Source organism: Ornithodoros turicata, chromosome 10 (genome assembly GCF_037126465.1).
Source record: "Ornithodoros turicata isolate Travis chromosome 10, ASM3712646v1, whole genome shotgun sequence".
Classification (NCBI taxonomy): domain Eukaryota; kingdom Metazoa; phylum Arthropoda; class Arachnida; order Ixodida; family Argasidae; genus Ornithodoros; species Ornithodoros turicata.
In genome coordinates this window covers 27067988-27092012 of record NC_088210.1, presented here as the reverse complement: position 1 = coordinate 27092012, position 24025 = coordinate 27067988, and the positions used below count along the sequence as shown (strand labels likewise).

Here is a 24025-nt window from a genome sequence, read left to right as displayed (position 1 = left end):
GACGAATCCGGGAAGTTGTAGACCAAAGGTTGTAGACCAAGGCCTGTAGTCGGGTGCGAGGTTAGAGTTCATCAAAAGGAAGCTTATCTCAGGCACCGCAATAGCCCACAAAAAGCCAAACAGAACGCAAGGGATTACGTTACAGTGGGTCACGCATTCAGGCGTTCGTCTGGCGCCCAATGTCCGTTTATTCCCATCCATATCTCGTCCATCGCAAAGATAAAAACACTATCGCGGTTTCCCTGTTTCTCCGAAATGCGTTCAAACTGATATCTCGAGAGCACGATACGAGCGTTTCCCGCGCGAGCAGCGAGCGCGTGCTCGGAGCACAGCCAAAGCTATTGAGATTGACACCCGTCCATCCCTTGAGCAACGCAGCCACGCAATGCAGTCATGCCAGTGACCTCGTTGCACTCGTCAATCCAATAGGAGAGTCCACTTTCGTCCACGGCTTGGCAACGGTAATGAGCCGTATAGCGTTCCTAACCACTTTTGAGAAAGATATATAGAAAACTGGCAATGTTAACATCGCAGAACTCAATATATATTTCAGCAATCATGTTTCGCACCTTAAAATATTCGTCGACACAATAAATGAAATCGGATTACATATGGCGAGGCGCAGTGGAGTCCAGCAGTGAAGTATTGTTTTCAAACGTTGTTGCGTTATTTTCTATGGGATGATTCCACTGGAAGAGGAACCCTCCAATAAGGTTGGTGGTTAAGGCGATGACCACCGCCGTCGTTGCCTTTATGATAAGACCTGGCACCACCTGCAAAAACGCTAGCGCGTGTCAGCGTCAGCGTCAAGAAAAACGCGTCGTACCGTTTGCGAGAGCCCAATGGAGTCGCTGTCGTAGAGAAGTGCCATAGCTATGCTGGACGTCGGTAGAATTAGAGTCGTCGATGCCGCCAGCGTCAATGGAACTTCCAGGTACATCGGGTGACAGGGGATATCGCGCGCCTGAGAATAAATCATGCTCTGCAAACGCGTATGTGTGGGTATGTGCAAATAAAATGTGGCACAGGTTAATAAACGCGGTTTCATTATTTAAATGCGTTTCAGTGCACCGGTACTAGTCAACCTTAGCTGCCGGCCCCGGGAAAAACGAAGGAAGCTGCCAGAGGTGATGCATTGCTCATCACAGGCAAGCAATGACAGGACAGCAAGGGATAAGAAATGGATGAGTACTACAGTCCGTGTTCAAATTGTGGGACTGCGCAGAGGCCACTGGCAGAGGCACAGGCCTATGCCAGGCCTGTGCTAGTAGTTCGCGCCAGTAAGTAGTGTCGCGTTCTCCAGCACTCGCTGAAGCACTGCTTACGTAGGACAGGATCGATGGCCTCAGGTGTGCCCTCAACCCGTGTGCTCAGGATGCCATCTGGCCCTAACGATATACAGTGAACCCTGGTCAATATGACCACCACCGTTCCCGCCTAGAGCACTTTTCCCCTCCGCTGACCGCAGAGATGGCTTCGTTCCGGCCATTCTTGTGTACATGACACTGGCGACACAGTGTGACCGGGTCCCGTGGGCACTGTCTTTTCGTGCACTACAGTGCTTTGGCGGTCCGGAAAGTGCCATGAGTAATTCAGAGGTCAACAACATCAGGAGAGATCCGGAAAAATTGGCACCCTAATTTAACACTTGTCACCCTCTGCTTAAGGTGGTAGCCTCTCCCGGGGGAGGGGGTGGGGGCTACTATGCAAGAAGAATACCTGAAGATAATACCTGTGTTTTACCCTATACGTTTGACGAACATGTTGGTCATACTCTGATAAGCTGATTGTCATACTAACGAGGTAGACTTAGACTGTCATAAAGCCAGTATGTCAGATTATCGGTGTCATATTAACGAGGTTCACTGTATCCCCGTTCTCCGCCCGCTTCTTGGACCGCGTGGCATGGCTCACTTATCACACATAGCAGCAGGCTTACCAGATCAGTGACAACAGGTAGCAGAAAGGAGACAGTTCCAAAGCTGCTCAAGAATTCCGTGAAAATAGAAGAGGTGCAAATCAGGAAGAGCTGCGCGAGCAGGGGGCTGGAACCGGCGAAGCACGTCCGCAGGAATTCCCTCATTAGAGTGGACTGTGGCTCACCCGCCTGGTAGCTGGCTACGAATTCCTGAAGAGCGATTCTCGTTGACCCACATAACGGGCTTAACCATATACACTACTTTCGTTACGATGCACCCACCCTCCATCCAGCCTTCAATCCGGAGATACCACCGGCCAGGATGATGGTGCCCCACGGCAATTTGCATATGATCTTAGTCGCAGTCTCTTCGTTGACTTCATTCGCAGACGCTGGCACAAGGAACAACATAACGACGATCGTGAAGTCGATCGGTAAATGCAACATCGATTCCCTATAAAATATATATATATATATATATTAGCTCAACTTTCTAAAATGCAGCTGTACGTGTTAACCAACCCCGTCACAAGACGCCAGATGGTACTGATGCGTAGAAGCCATATTGCGAAGCAGGCCAGAGGTATCTTCTCCTGTCCCCTGTAAAAGTTTTCATCGCACAACCGAACGCATCAGGAGGACATTCATTACTTGATCTTCCCCATAATGTCGACGTTGTCAGCAATAATGTCGCGGATCTCTTTCTCTGCTTCTGGCCCTGGCTTCGTGTCACTGAAATAGTCCGCGTTCTATTTCGTTAGTTTCTAACCTGAGATTTAAAAAAATGCTACCACATGACTCGATTTACACACGAAGCAAATGGACTCACAAATTGGATAGAAACTGACGATCCAGACAGGGCACGGCCGCAGCCATGGCTGACAGGGCAGTAGGGACAGACAACAGCAGCCATTTCGCACGGTGGATACCAGATCCCTTGAATGTTCTGGGGCAAAGCAACGAGAGTAGGCAACGAGAGTAGGCTAAGGTAACGTCTAAGGGCCGAGCTAAACAAGCATAGCCTCAAACCTCCACTCGAGGCCGGTGCTGACTGGAAAGGCCCCCCGAGCGGAGCGGAAGAAGCTCATCGCGCTTTCCTCAAGTACTACACGGTAGCGTCGATGCACCCTCGAAGCTTAAAAAGGTTGCGACAAGTCATCCCAGTAAACGTAAAAGACAGTTTTGTGCCGATGTGAACCTGCACTGAAAATTTCACTGCGAAGAGGGTAATGATAGAAACGAATAAATGAAATGGAAGCGGAGAAAATGGGTACCGCAAATACCGAAACTCATGCGGCTCTGACATCGCAGCCCTCGCCGCCGCCAGTGAGGCAGCGCACGAGAAGTCACGTGCTTATGGTTGCCAATTTGAATGGACGCAATTCTGACATCTGTGACGTCGGCGCTTCGCTCGGGTGTGTGTTCGAGGGCTTGTGTCTCGCTAAGCACGACACGGAGAACAATGATCCTTGTTTCCTCAGTATTCTGGCGTGCAGTACAATGTGCGTCTATGATGTAATGGACCACACCTATGAAGTGTTACAATCCCTTTGATGACTCTTCAAGCCTCTTTCCGCCACTCACTAGAACAAAGGCGGGGTGTCGAGCCGGGGTTGTTTAGGAATAATCCTAAGTGGGGTTGTTTAGGAATACGGTCGACCGTGTTCTTAAGGGATCCTCTTGTGAGTGGCTCCTCAAGCAGAGGGGCCACTGGGCTTCCAAGAAGCACCGGCGCTGCCGTGTGGTACCCGCGCAAACCGCTAAGGATTTCCTCCGCTTTGGGAGCGTTTCGAGTAGAGGCTGATTTGTGAAGCGCAAGTCAGGCCTCGGGGAACAGCTCTGATGAGGGTCGAGTTGCGGTCTGTTTAAGAGTATGACCAGATATTGCTCACCGATTTGCATACTCGAAGAAGAAAGTGTTGGAAGGACTCGTGAGAATAATTGAAACAGCAACATTGAGGAGAACTATGCCGTACATGAGGTGACCCTGAATGATGACGTAGCGGCTGCAAGAGTTACCCATCGGTCTTTTTGCACAAGCGCATGTGGCATTTATACTCACGAAGGTTTCCACGATACAATGCTGTTCAAAACTTCGCTTTCCTTCACGTAAGTCTCGAGAAACTCTGGACCTGGGTTTCGTAAACATTGTTGTTGCGCTAGATTCTGAAAAGGTGTTAGATGTACATACAGTGTCGCGATGGAGGGCGTTTCTTGCGCGTCGGGGACGGTGCCGTGCTGATATCAAATGAGATGCAAGTCTTTCGTTTCGATCTTCCCCCCAGTGATTCAAACGACGAAGGAAGCATCGTCTCTGCCGCCGTAAATAGGCTCGCAACCTCCTCTAGTGGAGTAGCGCATCCGCTACGAACTGCGTTCAATGAAAAAGCTCATTATTAAAAAAAGGCACCAAGTTCTATTGCCGCATTCGCGTATACCTGGAGAGCTAGGGCTTGAAGGCGTAGACCTCTCACTCTTTGCTGCGCGTCTCTCTTGCTTACTTTCTGAGTGAGTCTCTGTCGGCGGGACACACCACTGGACCTCGACTGGACCAGTGACGTTCGACTTTGTCTGAACCAGAGCTGGTTTCAGACCGGGAACCGCCGGTGCTATAGCGTGCAGTGAAAAAGGCGCGGTGATCACGCATAGCTAACGAGAGATTCGGTATATAGATCATGGGAGCCGCCAGGACTTTCCCAGAAGGGGATGTGGGGGAGGAACAGAATGCTTTTGGTGGTGGTGCGTCAACTGGCTTGCAACTACATATTGTCTTGGCTCAGAAACCCTACGCTTCTGGAAGCCAGGGGAGGCAACGCCCCCCACCCCAGCCCCCGTGACGGCTCCCATGGGAAAGATCCAAGCAAAAGCCTTTTAGGTCGATAGGTCGGGGGCCTTCGACATATGCGATGACTATGGCTCTGTGTGTGAGAGGAGGTATAGGGTGGAGAAAACATATGACGAACAGTCACAAAACTGCAATACGGGGGTGCTCTACGCTTCTGCACTACGTTTCTGCTCCTCTTGCGTTTGCTGTCGTACAACATTTAGCGCTAACCTTAGAGCCTTGATTATCACTTCATAGACCAGGTTACGCATCCGCCATGTTCGTTGTCCACGCCGCTGCTCTCCCTTCCCAGCATTCTCGCTCGTGGAGAGCGCTGATTGGTCCAGACTCGCGTCTTTCCCGGCACTCCCGGCAAAAGTAGACGCGATCTATATTCCCGCGCTGCGGCTTCCGCGGCGTCCGCGGGATTCACGGATTGCTGTGTGAACGTGACAAGTTCACCGACATATCCGTCGTTCGCGTCTTTCGCGGCGTTCACTGACGTAGTGTGAACGTACACATGCGGAGCTTGAGTACAGTTCGAAGAATGAATGAAACTGATCAGTTTTTGAAGCGGCGGACTGCAGTACCGGCATTCCTGGCGTTCGGAGCACAGTGCGAACGAGAGGGTCGCGAAAGCTGTAAAAGAAGTGAATGAATTCCCGGCTTTCGGTGATGTAGTGTGAACGTAGCATCACGCGGGGCCATTATCCCTTTATTTGGGAGAAGGACCAGTGGCGTCGTTTCCCCACGGACGCGATGAAAGAGAAACGCATACTACTTCTACTTGCATAGCATATTGGTTGAGTCTTTTGCTTGGACATGGTATGGTAATCACGGTACCTTTTTCCCTGGGAGACATCGCCGAGGATGGCTTACGTGGTGGAGGATCTATCTCTCCAACGCGCTTCTCCGCCTTCACCTTGTTTCCTTCCCGACGCTTCTTTGATGGAGTCCCGTCTGCAGCGGCATCAAGTTTCGCACGCACCGCATCTGATCTTTGACTGGAACTGGGACTTGATGCTGCGGAAAGAACTAGGTTGGTTACATGTGACACGTAGGGCTCGGCTTCAGCTCACATGCTGAGGGAGCAGCTTCTGCGTGCTTGTCACGCTTCTGATTTCTTCGGCCATCTCGAACCTTCCGTTTTCTCGAAGCTACAAAATCGTTGTCACCCTGTCGTGCTTCATTGTGGTGAGGTGCCCCACTTTGACGCGGTGCTTCATTTTGCTGTAGTGCCTCGTTGTGGAGTGGTGTCACACTATGTTCATTGGGCTTGTCGTGACGGCCTTCACCCTGCCCACTACTAGTCTGCACGGCAACAGGCGGGATTTGAATCTCAGGAACAGCCTCAACAGGCGTAACCGGCACGGTCTCTGGCGCCTTTGAGCCTGGCACTTCGCACGGCATTTCTTGCGCGTCGCACATCATTTCATTCATGCCGCACGGCATCTCCACCGCGTCGACCTCGGTCAAAGCGCATTCTTCGCACAACACATAGTCCTGAAGGTTCTTGCGCAGCCTCGGTGGCATGTTCTGTGTGGCGGACTGAAAGAGAACCTTCCGTTGCACACGCTGGACTTCGTCCATCTTGAGCACTGTGACGATGCTCCGACACACCGAGAACAGGACAAGCATGCCCGACAGGGACTCGAAGAGCAACGCGGCCATGAAAGACATTCCCGCCAAGCTGAAGAGGAGAGACCGAGCTCGGGCGCCCACCATCTGCACTACTTGAAAGGCGCAGCGGGAGTACAAGGTGGTGGACTCCATGGAAACAACAACGATCATGGCTGAGAGTACTTGAAGTATGGGTGCCTGCAAGGTGTTCGAGTTGGACGTGACTCCGCGCGTCATGACCAGTGGTGTACTTACAGAAAAGTAACTCGGCGCAATTGTATTCTGCCCCATGGAAGCGGAGGAGAGGAACATGACCGGCAGGATGGCAGTCATTTGCATGGGGATCACGTTGGTGGCATACATGACCATCATGGCGATGGCGCAATGCGTAACAGCGCTAGGCTGAAGAGGAGAGTTACGGCTGCAGTTAAACAGTGTCACAAGAACATGGAGTTTTAGAACAGCGTTTGCTGGAGACGCAAACGCAAAACGGAAACGCTATATCGGACGCAGCGGGTTCGTCCGCACAGTGCTTATATAGAGTAGTCTGAATAGCGTTTCCGAGACGTAAAACTGCTGGCTTGTGTCTATCGCTTGCAGCGTCGTTGCATATATAGGTGGAAAATAAATAACACAGAGGAATCACTTTTTCCGAGCATACTTTGTTCTTCCTAATAAAAATATATGCTATCGTAAGGCAACCCACGGTTTTCTAGTGAATTACTTGGGAACGTTTTCGCAGACGACGGAGGTACTCCTATGTTCGAAAGGCTCACGTAGTTTCCCGTTGGCCGCGAGAGCAACGCGCAGCCGCAATTTCCAATAAATAGCGAGCTCGCGCAAAACGCAAAAGCTGAGTTTACGTTCTGGGCATGCGCAGTGGCGATAACGCTATTTCTCGCGCACGCAAAGCTCCCGAGCCCGCTATTCTGAAACTCCCTAACGCTGGACAGCTAGCAATTGCGATTAGCGTGCACATGTCTTGAGCAGGGTTGACGTCGTGACACTGAAGTCGACGTGAATGCCTATATCGGAAGAACGTGAAAAAGGATACGAAAAGCTTGCCATACTTATCACCTGCTCGGTGTCTCGTGTAGTAGTACATGAGCTACTTCGGTAACTTCAATTACAATATGGATCAGGTATAGATAGTACAACCCGTGGGGAAATGTTCAACACGCTGTTGAAATGGGATGGCACCCAAAACAGCATTTAATCCCACGAAGACGTAGCTTTCATAAAATCGAATGGGCTTCGGCCCATTCTTCAGGGTGGAGGGCCGTGAAAATTCACGCAGGACAAATTTTGAAAATACAAGTCTGTACTACAGCAAAGGTGCTCCTTCGTTAATGGTACAACATCCTAAGAGGTACCATACGTACCTCACTGTCTTGTAATATGGTGGGTAGGAGCATGGTGGGTACGCTGACTCCGATCAGGTACAGCACGAGAGACAGGAGCCACTTCTTGTCGTACCCTCCTAATGATCCTCCTGCAGTGTCGGAATCCATCGATGATGGTTCCTCGTATTGTCAGAAGCGGAGGGTAGCTGAAGGTAACTGTGAGGAGCAAATGGAATGCCTACTGCTTCCTCGTGCTTCCTGCTTTCTGGTCTCCTTCTTCTTCTGGCCTCGATCACCTCGACACCTCGATACGCCAGCTGCACGAGCAGGGAAAACACTCTTCGTCTTCGTCCAACCAAAAAGATGGCCGTGAGCTCGTCCATTGGCCTTGATCCGCAGAAGGAGTTTGGCCACGACCTACTCTATACTACTACTTTCGCGCACTGTAATGATCTAATCTAACAGTATAGTAGTAGGTCGTGAGTTTGGCCAGGGAGGTATCCGGGTTCGAATCCCGGTGCCGGCTGTGCTGTCTGGGGTTTTTCCTGGGTTACTCTCAGACGCTTTCAGATATATGTCGGCACAGTTCCCTGAGAAGTTGGCCCAGGACGCACATTCACCCAGGGTGTCAGTCGTGACGTTGCCCACCTCTGTGAGGCCGACAACGGCGAGCCCTTTCCTCATCCACCACCACTCCGATGTAAACGAAAAACCAGAAATATTTTTTTTTATTCTTCTTGCAGTTCAGTTAGGTTTGGGGCTAGGAGCAAAACACCAGGACAGGAGCACGGCACACCACACAGCTTCACTAGCAACCGTTTAATGAAAATTCGTCCCACAGGGCAAGTCTAATAAAAAAAGGTTAACAACAAAAACGATGCCGTATATACGTCATGGTTCCAAACCTAGTTCCAAACCTCAATCTTGTACCAAATGGCCCAATCTGCCATTTGCAGTTGAGACTCAGGAAGATAAGCGGACATCGGTTTTAACAGGCTTCGTAGAACTTTTTTCCTCTCTCTTTCTCTCTCTTATATATATTTTTTTACGAGTCAAACATTTCGTGTGCCATTTTAGTTGAGTTTACCTACTGGTGATTGATTGATTGATTTGTGTACCTACTGGTCATGGCATGCCGCACCATCGAATGATCAATAAGCTGTCTTGCAACTGTAGTACGCCCCTGACGCCACTTTTGACGAAGAAGAAGAAGAAGAAGAAGAAGTTATAATGGTTATACGCAATCGGCAAATGGGCAGGTGCATTTCGAATATGATCTGAAGGGGTCTCAAGAATCGCCCTGTTTGAGGTAACATTTCACAGCCCATCTTTTCATCCCATCCCATCCGCTTTGTTGAGAAGACTTAAGAACATCCCTATGTGCTTAACGCCGCTTTGAACTGTGGGACTTGCGTGGTATCGGAAAGAAGGATAAAGTCTCCAGACTGTATCGATTTCTCCTGTGTCGGCCCATTGTCAACGACGTGTCAAGGCAACACCTTCTAGACAACGAAGAAGACCTCTGCACTCTTTCAAAAACGTCATACACCTGGGACGGCTGACATATATTTTCAGAGTCAGTTTATCTCATCTTCGCTCTTTCGGCGACGTCACATATGTATCTATCGCCAACAGCCACAGCAGGGCCAGACGCGTGACCTAAATTGAAAGAGCGCAGAGGCCTTCTGTTGAAGTGTTGGTCAAGGTCAGAAAAAACGAAACTTGTAGGACCATTCTCCCTTTCCCCATGACAGTAAGCGGCTAGGATGCAACGCGTGCGCAAGGGGGACCTGGATTTCCTGAAATTCCTCTTCTGTGGCACACCTTTTCAGTGAGTTAGCATTATAGTCCCCCTACGCAAGAACCGCGGCGTGGTCTGCCTGTAGTCACGGCGCGCATGCGCGGTGAGTGGAGAGGGAAGGAGAGGGCGACGCGACCACGGCGCGTCGGCACTCGGTAGTGCAGCGGTGCAGCTGTGGTAGTCGACAGGTTCAGACGTGTCTGCGTGGGCGCACCATGGGTTGTGAAAGCTGTGCTAAGGAGCGGCGGCGAAAGAATGCTGAGGCTGCGAAGCGGCGGCGCCAAGCTGAATCGGAGTAAGCCTGAACGGCTCGTTGGGCTGCGAATGCTGTCTTGCGTTAGCGCTGTGTAGGGTCGTGTGAAGGGCTGTGTAGCGTAGTGACGGGGAATAGAAGGGTTCAGAAAATCCCAGAGGGCTTAGAGCCGGTTTGAACTGTGGGAGTTTACTAATACGAAAGAAACGGGTGGCCTCCCCACTGTTCCGATTTTTCCCCTACCGGTCCATTGTCTATGATGTGTCAAGGTCAGCGAAAGCGAAGTGTGAAGGATTATTCTTCGTCCCCCCGCTCAACAGGCGCCCAGGATGCAATGTGTGCGCAAAGAACACTGGGATTTTCTGAACTCGTCTATTCCCAAAGGGTTTTCAAGTTTTAATCCCAACGCATTTTTAGACCTCTTCATGGTGTTTCTTCTATTTCCTATTACGCGTAGTTTCACTTTTCGTTATTGGTGTTGGTTATTGCTTCCTTTTCTCTCAGATGGAAAGCTCACAGGGAAGTTTACTCTCCTCGAGGATGCTGTCATATTCGCCGCCACAGAAGGTTCAACTGAACCTGACGGCAAAGAAGGAATGTCTCGTTCTGCAACCGTTCTCTTCTGCTCCGCAACTAATATTTCGAGACGTACTTCCAGGCAGGGAGGCTAAGCAGACCCTTGAGATTCGAAACACCTCCGACATCGACCACGCCGTAATTATGGATAAAATTCCTGTAGGGTTCTCAGCAGATTCCAAAGCACTTGTAGTTCCTTCAGGGAGCTCCAAAGGCGTTGTTTTTACCTGGGCACCTACGGTGAAATCGACAAGCTGCAGGTACGCAGTTAATGTACGATCGGAGCAGGGATACAGGGGCAGCATATTCCTCCTCGGAACCGTTAAGAGCGTACAGACAAGACCTACCAAGGCAGTTAAAACAGTTAAAAAGGTACTTATTCTGAAGTTTACAGACTACACGCCGATACGCTGTAATGTCTTTTTCAGACACAACCGCCTGGGAAGATTCTGACATCCTCACAGAAGCTGAATATCAAAGCGGAAAAAACTACACCCAAAGCAACTACCAAGAGTGGAAGATTGTTAACGATGCCAGTTGAGTTTAAGTGCGCACAACGGAGAAATGACAAGTCCAAAATGAAACACAGTGTTACATCTAAGGCAAGTGAACCTAACCAGCCCAAGAGGCAAACAGTGACCATCATACCAAAAAGTGGCCCAATGACCAAGCCTGCTAGTCAGCCTTCCGAAGCACCTGTTCATTCGTCCAGCAACACACTTACATGTAAATCTGAAATAGAACACAGTGTTATGTCTGAGGCAAGTGGACCTAACCAGCCCAAGAGGCAAACAGTGACCATCACCTCAAAAAATGGTCCAACGTCCAAGCCTGCTAGTCAGCTTTCTGAAGCACCTGTTCATTCGTCCAGCTTGCAGTGCAACACACTTACACGTCAATCTGCAATGGGCATACAAGCAACCCCTACTTTAATCTGTGAACTTGAAGACAGCTTAGATGGAAGTGTTCCTGAGCTGCCCCTGAGGAGAGTCACACTTTCTTCTACATCTGCAAAGAAAGATGCAGCTGATATCCAACACAAAGGACACCAGATTTCAGCACCGGCATCTCCAGCCGACCTTGACTTCAGTGGCCGCATGGAAGAACTTTACAGAAGGCTACTCAGGGAAGGAAAGGTCGAAGGTGATGCCTCCATAATAGGGGCATCACATCAAAGTGAGGAGCCTACAACACCTGATTCAGAGTTTGCTCCAGCTGCTGCAAAGGAACAGCCAAGTGAAGGCCTTGTTGCTGTCGAAGAGCTGAAGGGCCCAGAATTTCATACCCCAGGTCAGTGTCATACAGCAGGAGAGCCAAATACTGAAGCTTCAAGCAATCTGTCAGTCTCAAACGTGTGTGGACTGACTCAAAAGTTTGCATATGGCCTTAGCATAGGTGAAACCATTTATGAGGTGACAGAAGAAACACCACTGATGAAAACGAATGATGAACGCAATGAAAGCTTCACAAATGGGTGTATTGCTACAGATGGCTTCCCCTCAGATATCAGCATTATTCACGACACAGTGACAACTGAAGTGGCAGGGGGTAAGCCCAACTGTTGAAATGTCTGCAGTTGAGACAAGGACACCTTCATTTAGTTGCGTACATGCTCTACTGAAACAGGTGTCGTCTTGTAGCGTCTCTCTCATCGGTTTTATTAACAAACATGGCTGCCAGTGTCTCAAGTTATTACGTCTTCCTTATAGTACTGCCACACCCATCATTTTTTCAGTTTTTGCACACTGTTTATTAGTAATTTACAATCTAAAGTATTACAAAACCGTTTCTGGCTGTTCACCACATTGCCTGCTGTTTCATAATGTACACAAACTTTACAAAAGACACGACTTGTACAAACCGGCAGATCGCACTGGAAATTGAGTAAGTATATCATGTGAATGCAAAACGTGACTTGAACACCACTCCTACTTCAGTTGCGTACTCGCTAGGCATGCACCACGTGAAAAGGACACTTCAAAATCTTGTATGAAACGCCCATACAAAAGTCTGCTAGGAATGGAACAACTGCGCATTTAAGATTTTAACTGCCACCTTTTAAAGTACGGAGAGCACAAGTTGGAGACTAAGCTATTGAAAAAGCGTACAGTACCCAATATTTGGACGCAATTTTTTTTTTCATAATTTTTTTTCCACTGATTTTTTCTTGTGAGGTCATCAGGGAATAGCACAGGTTCATCAGCATGTTGCTCTGGAGCCAACCGTTTCAGACTGAGGCAAGTCGTAAGAATACTAACAAGATGTGTCTAAAAAATAAAAATAAAAACACACATACAAGAAAACACATGCTTCCGAGCATGCACTGAAGTAGCTGGCAGTAAGGAAGAGAGATGCCACAGGCACTCTTGGATAATGAAGCGAGAAACACTTAGTATTTGGAAGCAAATAGTGAAGGCACAGTATGCACAAAACCATAATCGTAAAAAAAGAACTCGTTAGGGCGTCCCCCTTTTGGCATCTTTTATACAAAAGAGAAAGGTTTCAAGACCATGGTGTAAAAACTGGTTGCACTGTGTTCAACTATAAAGCACACGGGTGCTTTTCAGATTTTGTAAAACTGAGCAGTGCTAAGCTCGGTACACAGAGTATGTGCATTTCCTTGTAATGCGCGGTCTTTCAACATAGCAAAATGAACAGGGAAGCACGAAACACGAGTGACGCACTGTATCAGACGGTTTCTTGCCGTAGTAGACTTGTCACGTGTGAGCTATTGTACAATGACATATATATTGAGTCTGTGTAATTTAATCTCAAGTTCTCAACGCACAACTTTCTACTTTTGCTTCTCCGGCAGCTCACCGCGCGGGTCTGACCATTACATTACTAACAGACGGAGTGATGTTACTTTGATGTCAAGCTTCTCAAAATTTTTTATTATCACACGATTTGAGCAAGTGACTTTCCACAACTGAATTAAGCCTAGAGAAAACCTTCGCTGTTACATGACCTCTTTGGAATTGGGAAGTGAGAGCACACAGAATGGAATGCAGTAACTGCTCATTTGTTCTACACGTGGCAAGTTTTTTCAGTCATGCTGTGGGTTGTGAACTATATACAAAGCAGAGAGAGAGACCTTAGAAGAGGCTAGCAAAGCAGCTTTATCATACTTTACTTGCACTAACTGCCTTAGGCATGGCTTGTAGAAATACGGCAGACACGGGAAGTTCACGGGCTCAGACCCCCCACTAAATGGGGGGGGGGCGTCGACTTTTAATGTAACATGATAGGTGAATGCCCTTGGTAAAGTAGTAAGTAGCAGTACCTGCCCCAGAATGTTAACAAAAGTGTGCAACAACATTGACGGCTTCTAGTTCTTAGACATCAAACACGGAAACAATCAAATCCCCAGCCATGGACAACTGCCGTAAAGGCTAAATGATTGCTTTCACAATATTGGGCAACAGACAGTGAGAGTTGAACATGACATGTATAGTCAAACTGTGATTTTGGACACCGTGATTGACTGCTTTTAAAAAATGTTCATACCAAAAGCATTCTATGCTTACACCTCCCATTCACTTGTTGCCAAACGCCATGGCTGCATGCATGTCATGTGACTGTGCCTCGTGAGAAGTGCTTTCTTCCTCCTGAATGCAATTATTGTAAAGGAAGCTAAAAAAATAGACCAAAGCATTCATTACATTCGGATGGCTGGCTGTTCATACGAATCGTGTATATAAGAGCAGATGTACCTGACGCTAAGAACGGTCCTGATATGTACAATGCCACTTTCAAAGTGCTGCCCTGGGGACAAGCAGGCCAATTAAAATAAACATACGTGCAAAAGCATTCAATAAAAAGCTTAACAGAAAGGCTAAGCTGGACTTGTTTTAGAGATCCTCTGCGGTAGGTACGGTTACTACGATAACTCACGAAGGACTGAATTAAATTACGATAAAAATGTAACAATCCACATAATCTGATCGTACGCTCATGGAGAGAATGAGAAAGCTGTTGCCAAACATGCAAATGAATGGAGCATCAGCCAAGGACATTGGTTACTGTAGCTGACTGTCAATGTAGTGAAAGACCACCTATGCACGTGGCACACTCATAGTTTGAAGATATGCTGTGAGCATCAAAAGGAAGGCACCAAATGCGGTCGTAAACCAGTCTTTCTGCAGAGGTGCTTTCTCCCCACTCGTTTGGCCAGGTTCAACTGCTTCCCCTGAGTCAGGAGGTTGAGGCAAACTCCTGTCCTTTGCAGAGTGCTGCTCCTCATGATCTAAAACAAAGAAATGTGAGAGACGCCATCTTAAGCGGTTGAGACACCCAAATGATCAATATAAAACATGGTTATATGTGCATCGATGTGAACTTTCTATTCCAAGTTTTACAGCAAGCGGGTGACAGATGCCCGAAAAATCGCCATCACGAATACCGAAAATCATCACAGCTGGTGCCCTCACCAATGAGGCGACTGCGGGCAAGATCACATGCTTTCGGGAACCAATGGAAGTGGGCGAGGAAGGAATAAAAGGGGGAAGACCACGTGAAATCATCGCGGTGCAATCATCATTGCTAAAGAGCACATTCAGCTTGTATTCAGATATGAATGTGGCTCTTACTCTAAAAAGAATCAGTTCAGCCCCACAACAAGGGTAGCTCATCGTCCAATTTTGCTGGTCTCACCCATTTTCGTGAGAAAACACGCACAAGACATTACAAAACGCCACACAGCGTGTTACTCACAAGACTGTGGGGCGGAAGGATTTCCTTGAGGTCACATGACTTCATTGCGCAGTCCTTCTAGTTTGCGTAGGACATCAGCAAAGGTGGGACGTTTATCAGGGTCTTCCTGCCATGCAGATCTCATCAGTTCATAGATTTCTGTTGGGCAACCTTCAGGTGACTCCATCCTGTACCCTTTGCTCACGTGTCGAACCACATCTGCAAGAGGCTACAAAAGAAAATAAATTCCTGGGTATGAGCAGACTTTGAAGCTTCTTGCACACAGCAAAGCTTTTTGCAAGCGATGTGCAGTGCAGCATCAGAGGGGTAGAGTGCAGATCAGCAGAAATCTGTGTGTGGTGCAGCCTTGTATCACATCTTGTACACACAAAAGGGTGACTGACATATTAAAAGTTCCAGTTCACTGTGTCTGTGTCAATCGCTCGAACAGATCTACGTTACGGCGTCGCGTTACCACATTGCTGCAGGAAGTGGCAACAGCAGCATCTGCAGGACAGGAGATGTCGTGCAGCGTACATAGTTTAATGTGTGCCAATTTGATAAGTGATGGCACCTCTCCATTTGCACTCTGAAAACAAAGACATTAGGCAGAAAAGTGCACCTAATGTGCTTGCCTGTACTGAGGGGCTGTCAACTGCTGCAGCATCAATAATTGGGAGCACAGAGGTTGATCTATAGAGCCTGAAGTTTTCGGGAAATCTTTTCCTTCGAAATTCGGCGAGTAAAAATCGGGTGAATAAGCGTGTGCTCTAAATTCATGTAAATTTGGGTGGAAAAACTTCCAGTACATTAAATTCCGAGAGAAATCGGGCTCTGTTACTCAAACTGGTTCGGTACAAATGGTGATGTAACTGCGTTTGCTGCCAAACAAGTTAGTGTGTATTCCTACAGATGTCTCGGTGAGGGCGATTTGCCGGGTAAAAATCGGGTTTCACCCTAAAGGGGCAACCTTCAATTAGGGGTGCAAATTTGGGGAAGAATCGGGTGAAACCCTATAGCTTTAGGGCTCTAATGATCTATAAATATATGCCTTTCAACAACGAAAATTTGTCGTGCAGATCTGCACTCACATCGAGCAATCACCTTAAGTGATCATCTTGCATTCTGCAAGCTCTACGTAGTATTAGAAGATGCACCGAAACCTTTGCATCTGCACATGCGTATCTGGCAACACGGGTCACAGAAAAGATAACAGGAGTGGGATGAGGTATGCAGGACATTAAAAAATGGTTACGTTACTATACCAAAATGGCATAGACGGAGGTGAGCTTGTGCTGGCAAACTCCATACTGAAGAATCCTGAACTAAGGAGTTATGGTACTAGTACATGTGTTATGTGCAAGAATTGATATAAACGTGATACTCACTATCCTTGGGTAAGGCACTCGCCCAAAAGAGTATATTTCCCAGAGCAGGATACCAAAACTCCACATGTCTGACTTGTTGGAGAACCTCTGATAAATAATTTTATTAAAAAAAGCTTCCATTACTATGAGATTACTCCCTGTGTACATACATACACCATACAACGCGGAACAATAGGGTTGTAGAAAGGGCCGGTAGTCACGACTTTACACTTACATTACACTTCAGAGCTTCGGGTGCTGTCCACTTGATTGGAAACTTCCCTCCCTCCAGATTGTCACTCTCGTCACGTGCCAGTCCAAAGTCCGAGACCTTTTCGTTTCATAATCAGGTTTTTAGAAAAGTACGAGGGACACCGAATGAGGAAGCTGTTAAGTGAAGCGTCAAACCTTTGCTATGCCATCTTCTGATATCAGGACATTCCTTGCTGCAAGGTCTCGATGGACAACGTGTTTAGATTCTAAGTAAGCCATCCCTGCACATGTATCTCTGCAATGTAAGACAGCATCATGTTCCTTTCAATTATGCATGGAAAATCTGTGACTTCAACCATTTGATCAAAGTTCCTTTGAAGGACAAAAAAAGAAAAAAAAGAAAAGCCAAATAAATTAACCACCGAATATAGCAATGTGCATGAAACAAATTTAAATGAAATAGACAGGGTGTGTATATTACACAGCTCCGTTTGCTCCAAAACCACATTATTCTGATACTCTGTGCATTTTAAGCACAACGGACATGGAGCAACACTTGCTCATGCCATGCGTTTTCCTTTTGACTTTGCGTTATGTTATGTAATGTACATGGGACCTCTTTACAAGCAAACTGAATTGCTTACTGTCCATACTGTTGTGAGTACTGAGGTATTTCATATTGTGAGGACGTATCAGTCCAACGATTATCCATTGATAACCACTGATCCAAAACACCACCGACATGTGGGTTTTGGCTGCGCATGCAGTGGCACGGTGAACAGCAGTGCTGAGCTCAGCGCCAACAAAATTTCGATACTGAACTGGAATTTCACCGAACTGTAGGACTCACACGAATGTTCAGAGTTTCGTTGGCAATCCACGAAAGCCGGGACTGTGCTGATGATGCATGAGGCGTACCGCAGTTTCGCGATTGGCTGTGGCGGACTTCAAAATGGCGGCTGCACACAACTGTGCACTAGTTTCAGTTTCGGTTTCGGTTACCAAACGTGTAGCGACGCATTCGCAGATGAGCGTACCTCGAAAGCATCCGCACGTCACTCTGCAGCTGTTCTACTATACATGTTTGTCGCTGTTACCGCAACGTACATATTCTAGCGTGCAGCCTGAAGAGCTTTGTAATAAGCTGCAATGATATTCTTAAAAAATCTAATATTCGAATTTTCATGAAAACTTCAAATAGCACATTTTCAAATATGAATACGAATCTAATTATCGCAAATATTCGAAATTTCAAATATTTGCACACCTCTAGTTATCTTAGTTCTGTCTATGTCCTTTGTCTGACGTTGAGATGACATTTCTCGTAATTCGTAATAAAATAACACTCACGTTGTGAAGTTAATCTGGTCCTGCTTTGTTACATGCAGACGACCTCTGGACCGAAGGTAATCTACCAGAGAGCCCTTGGACATGTACTCGGTCACAATTTGAAGTGATGTGTCTTCAATGACTAAGCCAAGTAGCTGAACTAGGTTGGGGTGCCTCAGAGACCTACAGAGAAAATGTGTAATTCCAATTGCGACACAGTGTCCTCCGTGCAGCATGATAAAGCAACATAATGCTTCATGTTCTGAGCCATGCTTTATGGTGCAACTTATGTTGCTTAATGCCAAAAGTCTGTTAATTGGAAGCCAAGAAGCAAAGCAAAGCTCAGGAACATTAGTAGAGTGTATACTAAACGAAAAGACACGAAAAAAGAGGATTCAAATATAAGCAACTCTTGCTGCTTCACATGTATGAGGTGAAGTGGATGCCTAAAAATTTCCAAAGATGTGCCATACTGTAGGTTACATTCCTATTAACGAGTTTTACACATTATTAGGAACAAAAAAAAGCTCATACATAAAGAGGATTTAAAAAAAACTAAAAACTTTCACACTGAATGGTAGTATGGGGTACATGTAGGGTTGCCACCTTTCGTAGTAAAAAATACCGGCTGAGGGAGAGGAAGTGAAATAGAGGGAAAGGAGGAAAGGCTCGTGGGAAAGTGGATGAGGGGTGGACGAGCACATGCATAGAGAGAGAGAGAGTGTGTGCTCGCTCAAGATAATACGAGGAAACATATGTTCCTGTGTGGTGCTGTATCATTGATGCTAGAAATAACAATGATAATACTAGTAATAACAATTAATAAAATTAAGAAAACGACTGGTGACTGTGGAGCTGGGTCTGTGTTCCAGATTTATTCAAGCTGTAGTGGAATGTTGAAGAGAAAATCCCGTAAAAGCCCTTATGAAAGGTCTTGAGCCACAAATACCGGCAAAAGGCTGTCGGTATCACCTTCCTACCGGCAATCGGCAGGGCGCCCAAATGACCGGCCGTGCCGGTATAATACCGGCCTGGTGGCAACCCTAGGTACATGCAACAAACTATTTCGAAAACAACATATTTTACAGAAATGACGCCTAGAAAATGCATGCAACAATTTTGGCAAATTCCGGTAACCATTTTCGTGCTCTTTTTTTTTTCGTGTTAGCACCGCGAAGCAACTGTTGCTATGAGAGCGGTGTACAGACATTGACGGATGGATAGAGGACAGCAGGGAGGAGTGGGGGACAGGGGGGCTTAGTATGCATCCTGGGCAGACTTCAGGGGGAACTGAGCCAACATCTACCTGGAAAGACCGCCAGAAAACCCGGGGAAAACCTCAGACAGCACAGCTGGGGCTGGGAGGCGAAATCCGCGTCACCCCAGTCTCGGCGCATTTTTGTGCAGTGTAGTGTATTGGTACAGGACCAGTGTAGAAATGAACAGGGCACACTCACACAGCGACACTCTTTGTGCTGAAGCAACCAGTGTAACATGCATACTCGAGCCAGTGTAAGCTTTTTAGCGCTACAACGACCAGCGGAATTCGCTATTTCATGATTCAGTTAGTGCAGGAATATGCTTTCAAAGTCAAGATTGCAGTGCAGGTATGGTTTTTTACACATTTTTCTGGTCATATCCTATTCGGCTTCAGTTTTGCAGAAAGCAAAAAAAAAAGAAAGAAAAAGACAGGAAAAGTTACAGCATTCAAAGCCCCCCTACACAACAGATCTCCACCTGTTTGTAAGCAAATGACGTCACAGTGTTCGACAACACCACCAATTTGGTAGAGGTGAACTACGCTTGAAGCTAGGGGCGAACAAAGCTGCACCCAAAAGGTCTTGAGGGGATTACGATGATCTCTGAAAGGGACGCGACCTTCGGTCCCACTTTTGTTTCAATAGGAGGCAGCGAACAAGTACCCATTCGTGGGACCCAGCTCTCCCCTTCCGATTTGTTTCGGTTTCAGTCCGCCTACCAACATCATCATGACGTTTCTCGGGTAGAGGACTATTCCTGCAAAAGTAAGATGTCGCTATAGAGCATTTCCCTACTCACGTCATGAGTGATGCCTCCGCGATAAGCATGTTCTTCCCAGATTCCTTTATCTTCTTCACTGCAACCTTTTGTCCTTTATAATTAGCCAGGAGGACATCTATTGGACACAAAATATACCTCAGCTCGATAGGTAAAAAAATTCGAGCATTATCACAGTGCAAGTGTCACAAAATGTGGGAGATGCAAGGGGTACCTCCAAATTCCCCTTTTCCAATGTTTTCGATAACCTGAAGGTCGTGCTTCTTGATAGCCCATCCTGCCATTTCAAAGGCTCGATGATCAATAACCAGTTCTCCATCTTGCTTTGGCACAGAGCGCGACAGCCGTGTGCAGAGGCCATCAGCGTCATTTTCGTAATGCTAGAAATAAATAAGGCGTGGCACAGGGAGGTTGACTAAATGACTGAGATAGCTAAAGAGATGTGAAATGCAAGGTTCAAAGGGCAAATAAGTAGCAAATAACTACGGATGTATGCAAAAGTGATGCAACAGTGTTGCAAAGACAACAGAAGCAGCGAAGTTGACAATATTTACGGGCGACTATATGGCCCGGTTTCACCAACGCTGGTTAACTTTAAACCGAGATCAGGGGTTGCTAAAACTTGAAGTTAACACTCAATTCTTCTTAACAAAAGTTAGTTGGTGATGTGAGGAATGTTTCAATGACAATAACTTGCTTTAGTGAAGCACAGTTAAGCGTTAAATTCAAGTTAATGGACCGGTGATCTCGGTTCAAATGCCTGTCGGCATTGGTGAAACCGGGCCTATGATGTAGTTAAACTGGGGTGTAGCCAAAGTGAACTACTGGTGCTGTTTTGTCAGCTCAGCTGCGGAGTTCAAAGTAGAAAATATGCCGCCGTAAAGTACAACCGGAGTCTCGCTTAACTATGACATGCAAATGTGTCTCCCGTGCAGACGCCAGCGCAGCGGAGCGTTAGCTGCTGGGTTTGGGACTTGGTCTCAGCGTGCATGTAAAGCAGCCAGTCATGAGCCAGACTGATAAGCTGACTGATAAGCTGAGACTGACAACAGGTTCCAACTGAGCACACCAAGCTGCTGTTCCGAGCCCATGTATGTTTCAACCCAGTCCCGAACATGCGTCTCGGACGCTGTCTCAAACCCAGAGGCTAACGTTTCCTGGTGCTCTCATCTGTCCATGACATTCACCCACGTGTTACGATTAAGTCTGACATTGGCTGAGTCTAGGTAATGATCTGACAAAAACTAAAGTGACGCAAGAACAGGTGAACTAAAATGAAATCACATAGACCCCTGAAAACTCAAAAAAAAAAAAAAAAAAACCAGTCCAGGGTTATGTTTTTTTTTGTTTCATGTTTTTGTCACGTTCAGCACAACGATATGTACTTAAGGACACATCACTTTGGTCATCGCTTGGATTTTCGCATAAATCTGCACGTTACTTACCTCAATTAGTTGTGGAAGACCTTCGAAGTATTCTTCCTCATCAATTGTGAGCTGGTTCTCACGATAAATCACTCGGTAGTGTTCCACTTTACCACGATAGCACACACACAGCGTGTAGTCGCCTGGATAGTTGGTACTCTCCCGCACCAAGAACAGGCCATCTTCCCTCGGTGAGAGCAACGTCTCTGCCTTGTCACGAGTAATTTTCCCGTGGAACCACCTGTGAGGAATCATAGCATCTGAGGTGTATCTATCCTACTGACATATAATAGTTCTCAATAGATTGGTGAGCTCGTTATCAACTACCAACAGGAGAATATATCAGTCAAATTCAACTGGCACTCACAGATAACCCAAGCAAACATGACACAGATGTAACTTACGGCATCGAATTTAGTTTGACTTCCGCCCTCCTGAGTATGTAGTTCAAGGGGATCAATCCTTCTCTGCCATCATTGTGTTTGGCTCGAAACCAATTCGGATCCTACAAATAAAAAAATACTTATAAGAGAAAATAATTGAAGTGCTCTTATGGGTCAATGGCGCAGCTGAGCTTTTGTCTTCGTTAATTCCCCCGCCAATTTATTCAACAAGATCAAACTCGCTTTTAACTACAAAATGTTCAGTTTACCGGAGTGTCAGAGACTATTGTCATGAGATCTCCTTTGGTGAATGAGAGGTCCTCTCTTGACTTTGCAATGAAGTTGTAGCGAGCTACAACTTCTGTTCCTGATGGCAACATCTGTGAAAAAAAAAGAACGCAATAAACTTTACTTAATGCTAAGATAATCAGGCCCGAATCTTCATTCCTACAGTTCTTGAAACGTTTTGTAGCACAAACCGCTATCATACGAAGCGATGTTCATGAATATACGACAAGCATGCGCATAGACAACCGCATATGACGACGAAAACAGTCGAAGCAACAGCGGATTTCCCATTTCAAGTCGGATCAAGGAACTGGCTTGTATTATTCAGAAAAAAAATGATAGCCAGAGAGAAATAAAAGGTTTAGGCCTACGAAGCATTACCTTCTGCTTACTCTTCAGACTGTAATTGCTGCGCTTCACAAGTATAAGTACAATGTCGAGGTGGCGGTCATATTTTGTTTATCACCTACATCAATTTAAAACCAACTGCATATCTCTGTCATAACTTATTTAAAACTTTGCGTCACCTCATGAGTTATCCAACTCCAACCTTCCGCTCACAATTCATAGATGTCGCGAGAGTACCGCGGCCGTAAACAGAGCCAAGCGTGTTCCAGAGAAAGTAATCTTTGTACCGGTACGTGGTGGCGCTAGTGACGAATCCTATTCCTAATAGGGATGCCGCTCAAAATTTCGAAAATTTCAAGCGAACGTTCACCTTCACCGTGGACATTTCATACAGTGAGTAGAACGGCTTTCCAGTTTTTCGTGCACTTTGGATTTCTCGCAAGCAGACAAGCTAGGGAGCTATATATTTTATTGCTCTTCACTCAGCATACCTTCTCTTTTGACTTCGGTGTAAGTGTTCGCTCCTTCCATAACTGACGCCCATTACAAAGTAGGTTACAAACTGCATTTTTATTCTCCTTCAATCCTCGTACTTCCTTTACCCAGCTTTACCGGGAGTGCTCTGCATGTAAGCAAACAGAGCGAATCCTCTCAACCAGAAGGATCACATTCACTTGGAAAAGTATACCCTCTCATTTCTCTCAACTTAAAGCAACATATTCTAAGTCCTTGAGGACGGACAACAACACTTCCTCTCACATCAGTACATTCTCCTTTTCACCGTGTGAACCAAACGGCAAAGCAGACGATAAGCGACGCGAAACAGACTTGGCAGACGCGTTCTTGGAGTGCGCTTTTCGGAGCTCTGCACAGAAGACTCGTCGTTCACGAGCACGCGCGCTGTCTGTCAACTATCGCACGTGGCCAAAGTCAACGATGATGCAGATGGTATGCACGACTGACTACGGATCATCTTCACCCGCCTCCCAGGGGGCGCTTTTCCTCCCCACGTGACCTTTCGCCATCATTCGAATTTTCCTCTCGGGGAGAGGGGGGGGGGAGGAACCTGACGTCCACCATCTGTTGGGACCAGAGCGTGAAAGGGGAGCCCCATGCGCAACAACAGGGATAAACAAGAAAACAGAATGGGGTTGAAAGCGAAACTATAACTGAATATCTGTGTGAAATGCGGAAACGGTGGAGGGCACCTTCATTCCCTGTTGTACGCATATATATATGTATGGCAACACTTTGTGACAGCATCGTTAAACGTATTTTCCCGACAGGGATTGTAGAGGGAAAGTCTTTATTGAGGTGCATTGCGTAGTGCGAAAGATGAGTGATACAGGATGGGAAAGAAAGAAAGAAAGACGGAGAGTAAAAGAGAATATAGCGATGAAGAAAGCGCACAACTTATACCTGTGCTTCATCATTCATCTTTGCTAGCAATCATCATATAAACATTGTACTTTTCGCGGTATTGATGCATTTAAATGTATAGTTACTAGCTAGTAACCAAGGTCGCGCTGAAGACTTTGAGGTGGTGAGTTCGAACCCTACCACCCGGCTGTGCTGTCTGGGGTTTTCCCGGGTTTTTCTGGCAGGCTTT

General features: G+C 46.8%; 3 protein-coding genes across 5 annotated transcripts; 1 reads left to right on the top strand and 2 right to left on the bottom strand.

Moving 5' to 3' along the window:
* Positions 1 to 556: 556 nt before the first annotated feature.
* Positions 557 to 7961, bottom strand: LOC135371286 (uncharacterized). Of its 2 annotated transcripts, XM_064605394.1 has the most exons (15): positions 7745 to 7961; positions 6618 to 6764; positions 5822 to 6560; positions 5586 to 5765; positions 4357 to 4527; positions 4110 to 4289; positions 3981 to 4050; positions 3811 to 3924; positions 2748 to 2864; positions 2570 to 2650; positions 2441 to 2518; positions 2201 to 2372; positions 1940 to 2128; positions 827 to 964; positions 557 to 773 (listed from the first exon to the last, which is right to left on the bottom strand). In XM_064605394.1, exons 1-15 carry the CDS (start codon positions 7871 to 7873, stop codon positions 606 to 608), a joined length of 2673 nt encoding a protein of 890 aa, XP_064461464.1. In that variant the 5' UTR covers positions 7874 to 7961; the 3' UTR covers positions 557 to 605. The 2 variants fall into 2 exon arrangements, with proteins under 2 accessions (XP_064461464.1, XP_064461465.1); XM_064605395.1 differs by lacking the exon at positions 3811 to 3924.
* Positions 7962 to 8929: 968 nt separating this feature from the next.
* Positions 8930 to 11998, top strand: LOC135371289 (uncharacterized). Its single transcript, XM_064605397.1, has 3 exons — positions 8930 to 9014; positions 10264 to 10707; positions 10764 to 11998. Exons 2-3 carry the CDS (start codon positions 10264 to 10266, stop codon positions 11898 to 11900), a joined length of 1581 nt encoding a protein of 526 aa, XP_064461467.1. The 5' UTR covers positions 8930 to 9014; the 3' UTR covers positions 11901 to 11998.
* Positions 11999 to 12063: 65 nt separating this feature from the next.
* On the bottom strand, positions 12064 to 22640 carry LOC135371292 (tyrosine-protein kinase CSK-like). Of its 2 annotated transcripts, none has more exons than XM_064605400.1 (12): positions 22450 to 22640; positions 22050 to 22160; positions 21802 to 21902; positions 21419 to 21638; positions 20188 to 20353; positions 19995 to 20091; positions 17958 to 18119; positions 16803 to 16902; positions 16630 to 16725; positions 16416 to 16502; positions 15049 to 15256; positions 12064 to 14581 (listed from the first exon to the last, which is right to left on the bottom strand). In XM_064605400.1, exons 2-11 carry the CDS (start codon positions 22158 to 22160, stop codon positions 15080 to 15082), a joined length of 1317 nt encoding a protein of 438 aa, XP_064461470.1. In that variant the 5' UTR covers positions 22450 to 22640; the 3' UTR covers positions 12064 to 14581; positions 15049 to 15079. The 2 variants fall into 2 exon arrangements, with proteins under 2 accessions (XP_064461470.1, XP_064461471.1); XM_064605401.1 differs by having other exon boundaries at positions 22596 to 22632.
* Between the last annotated feature and the right edge of the window lie 1385 nt (positions 22641 to 24025).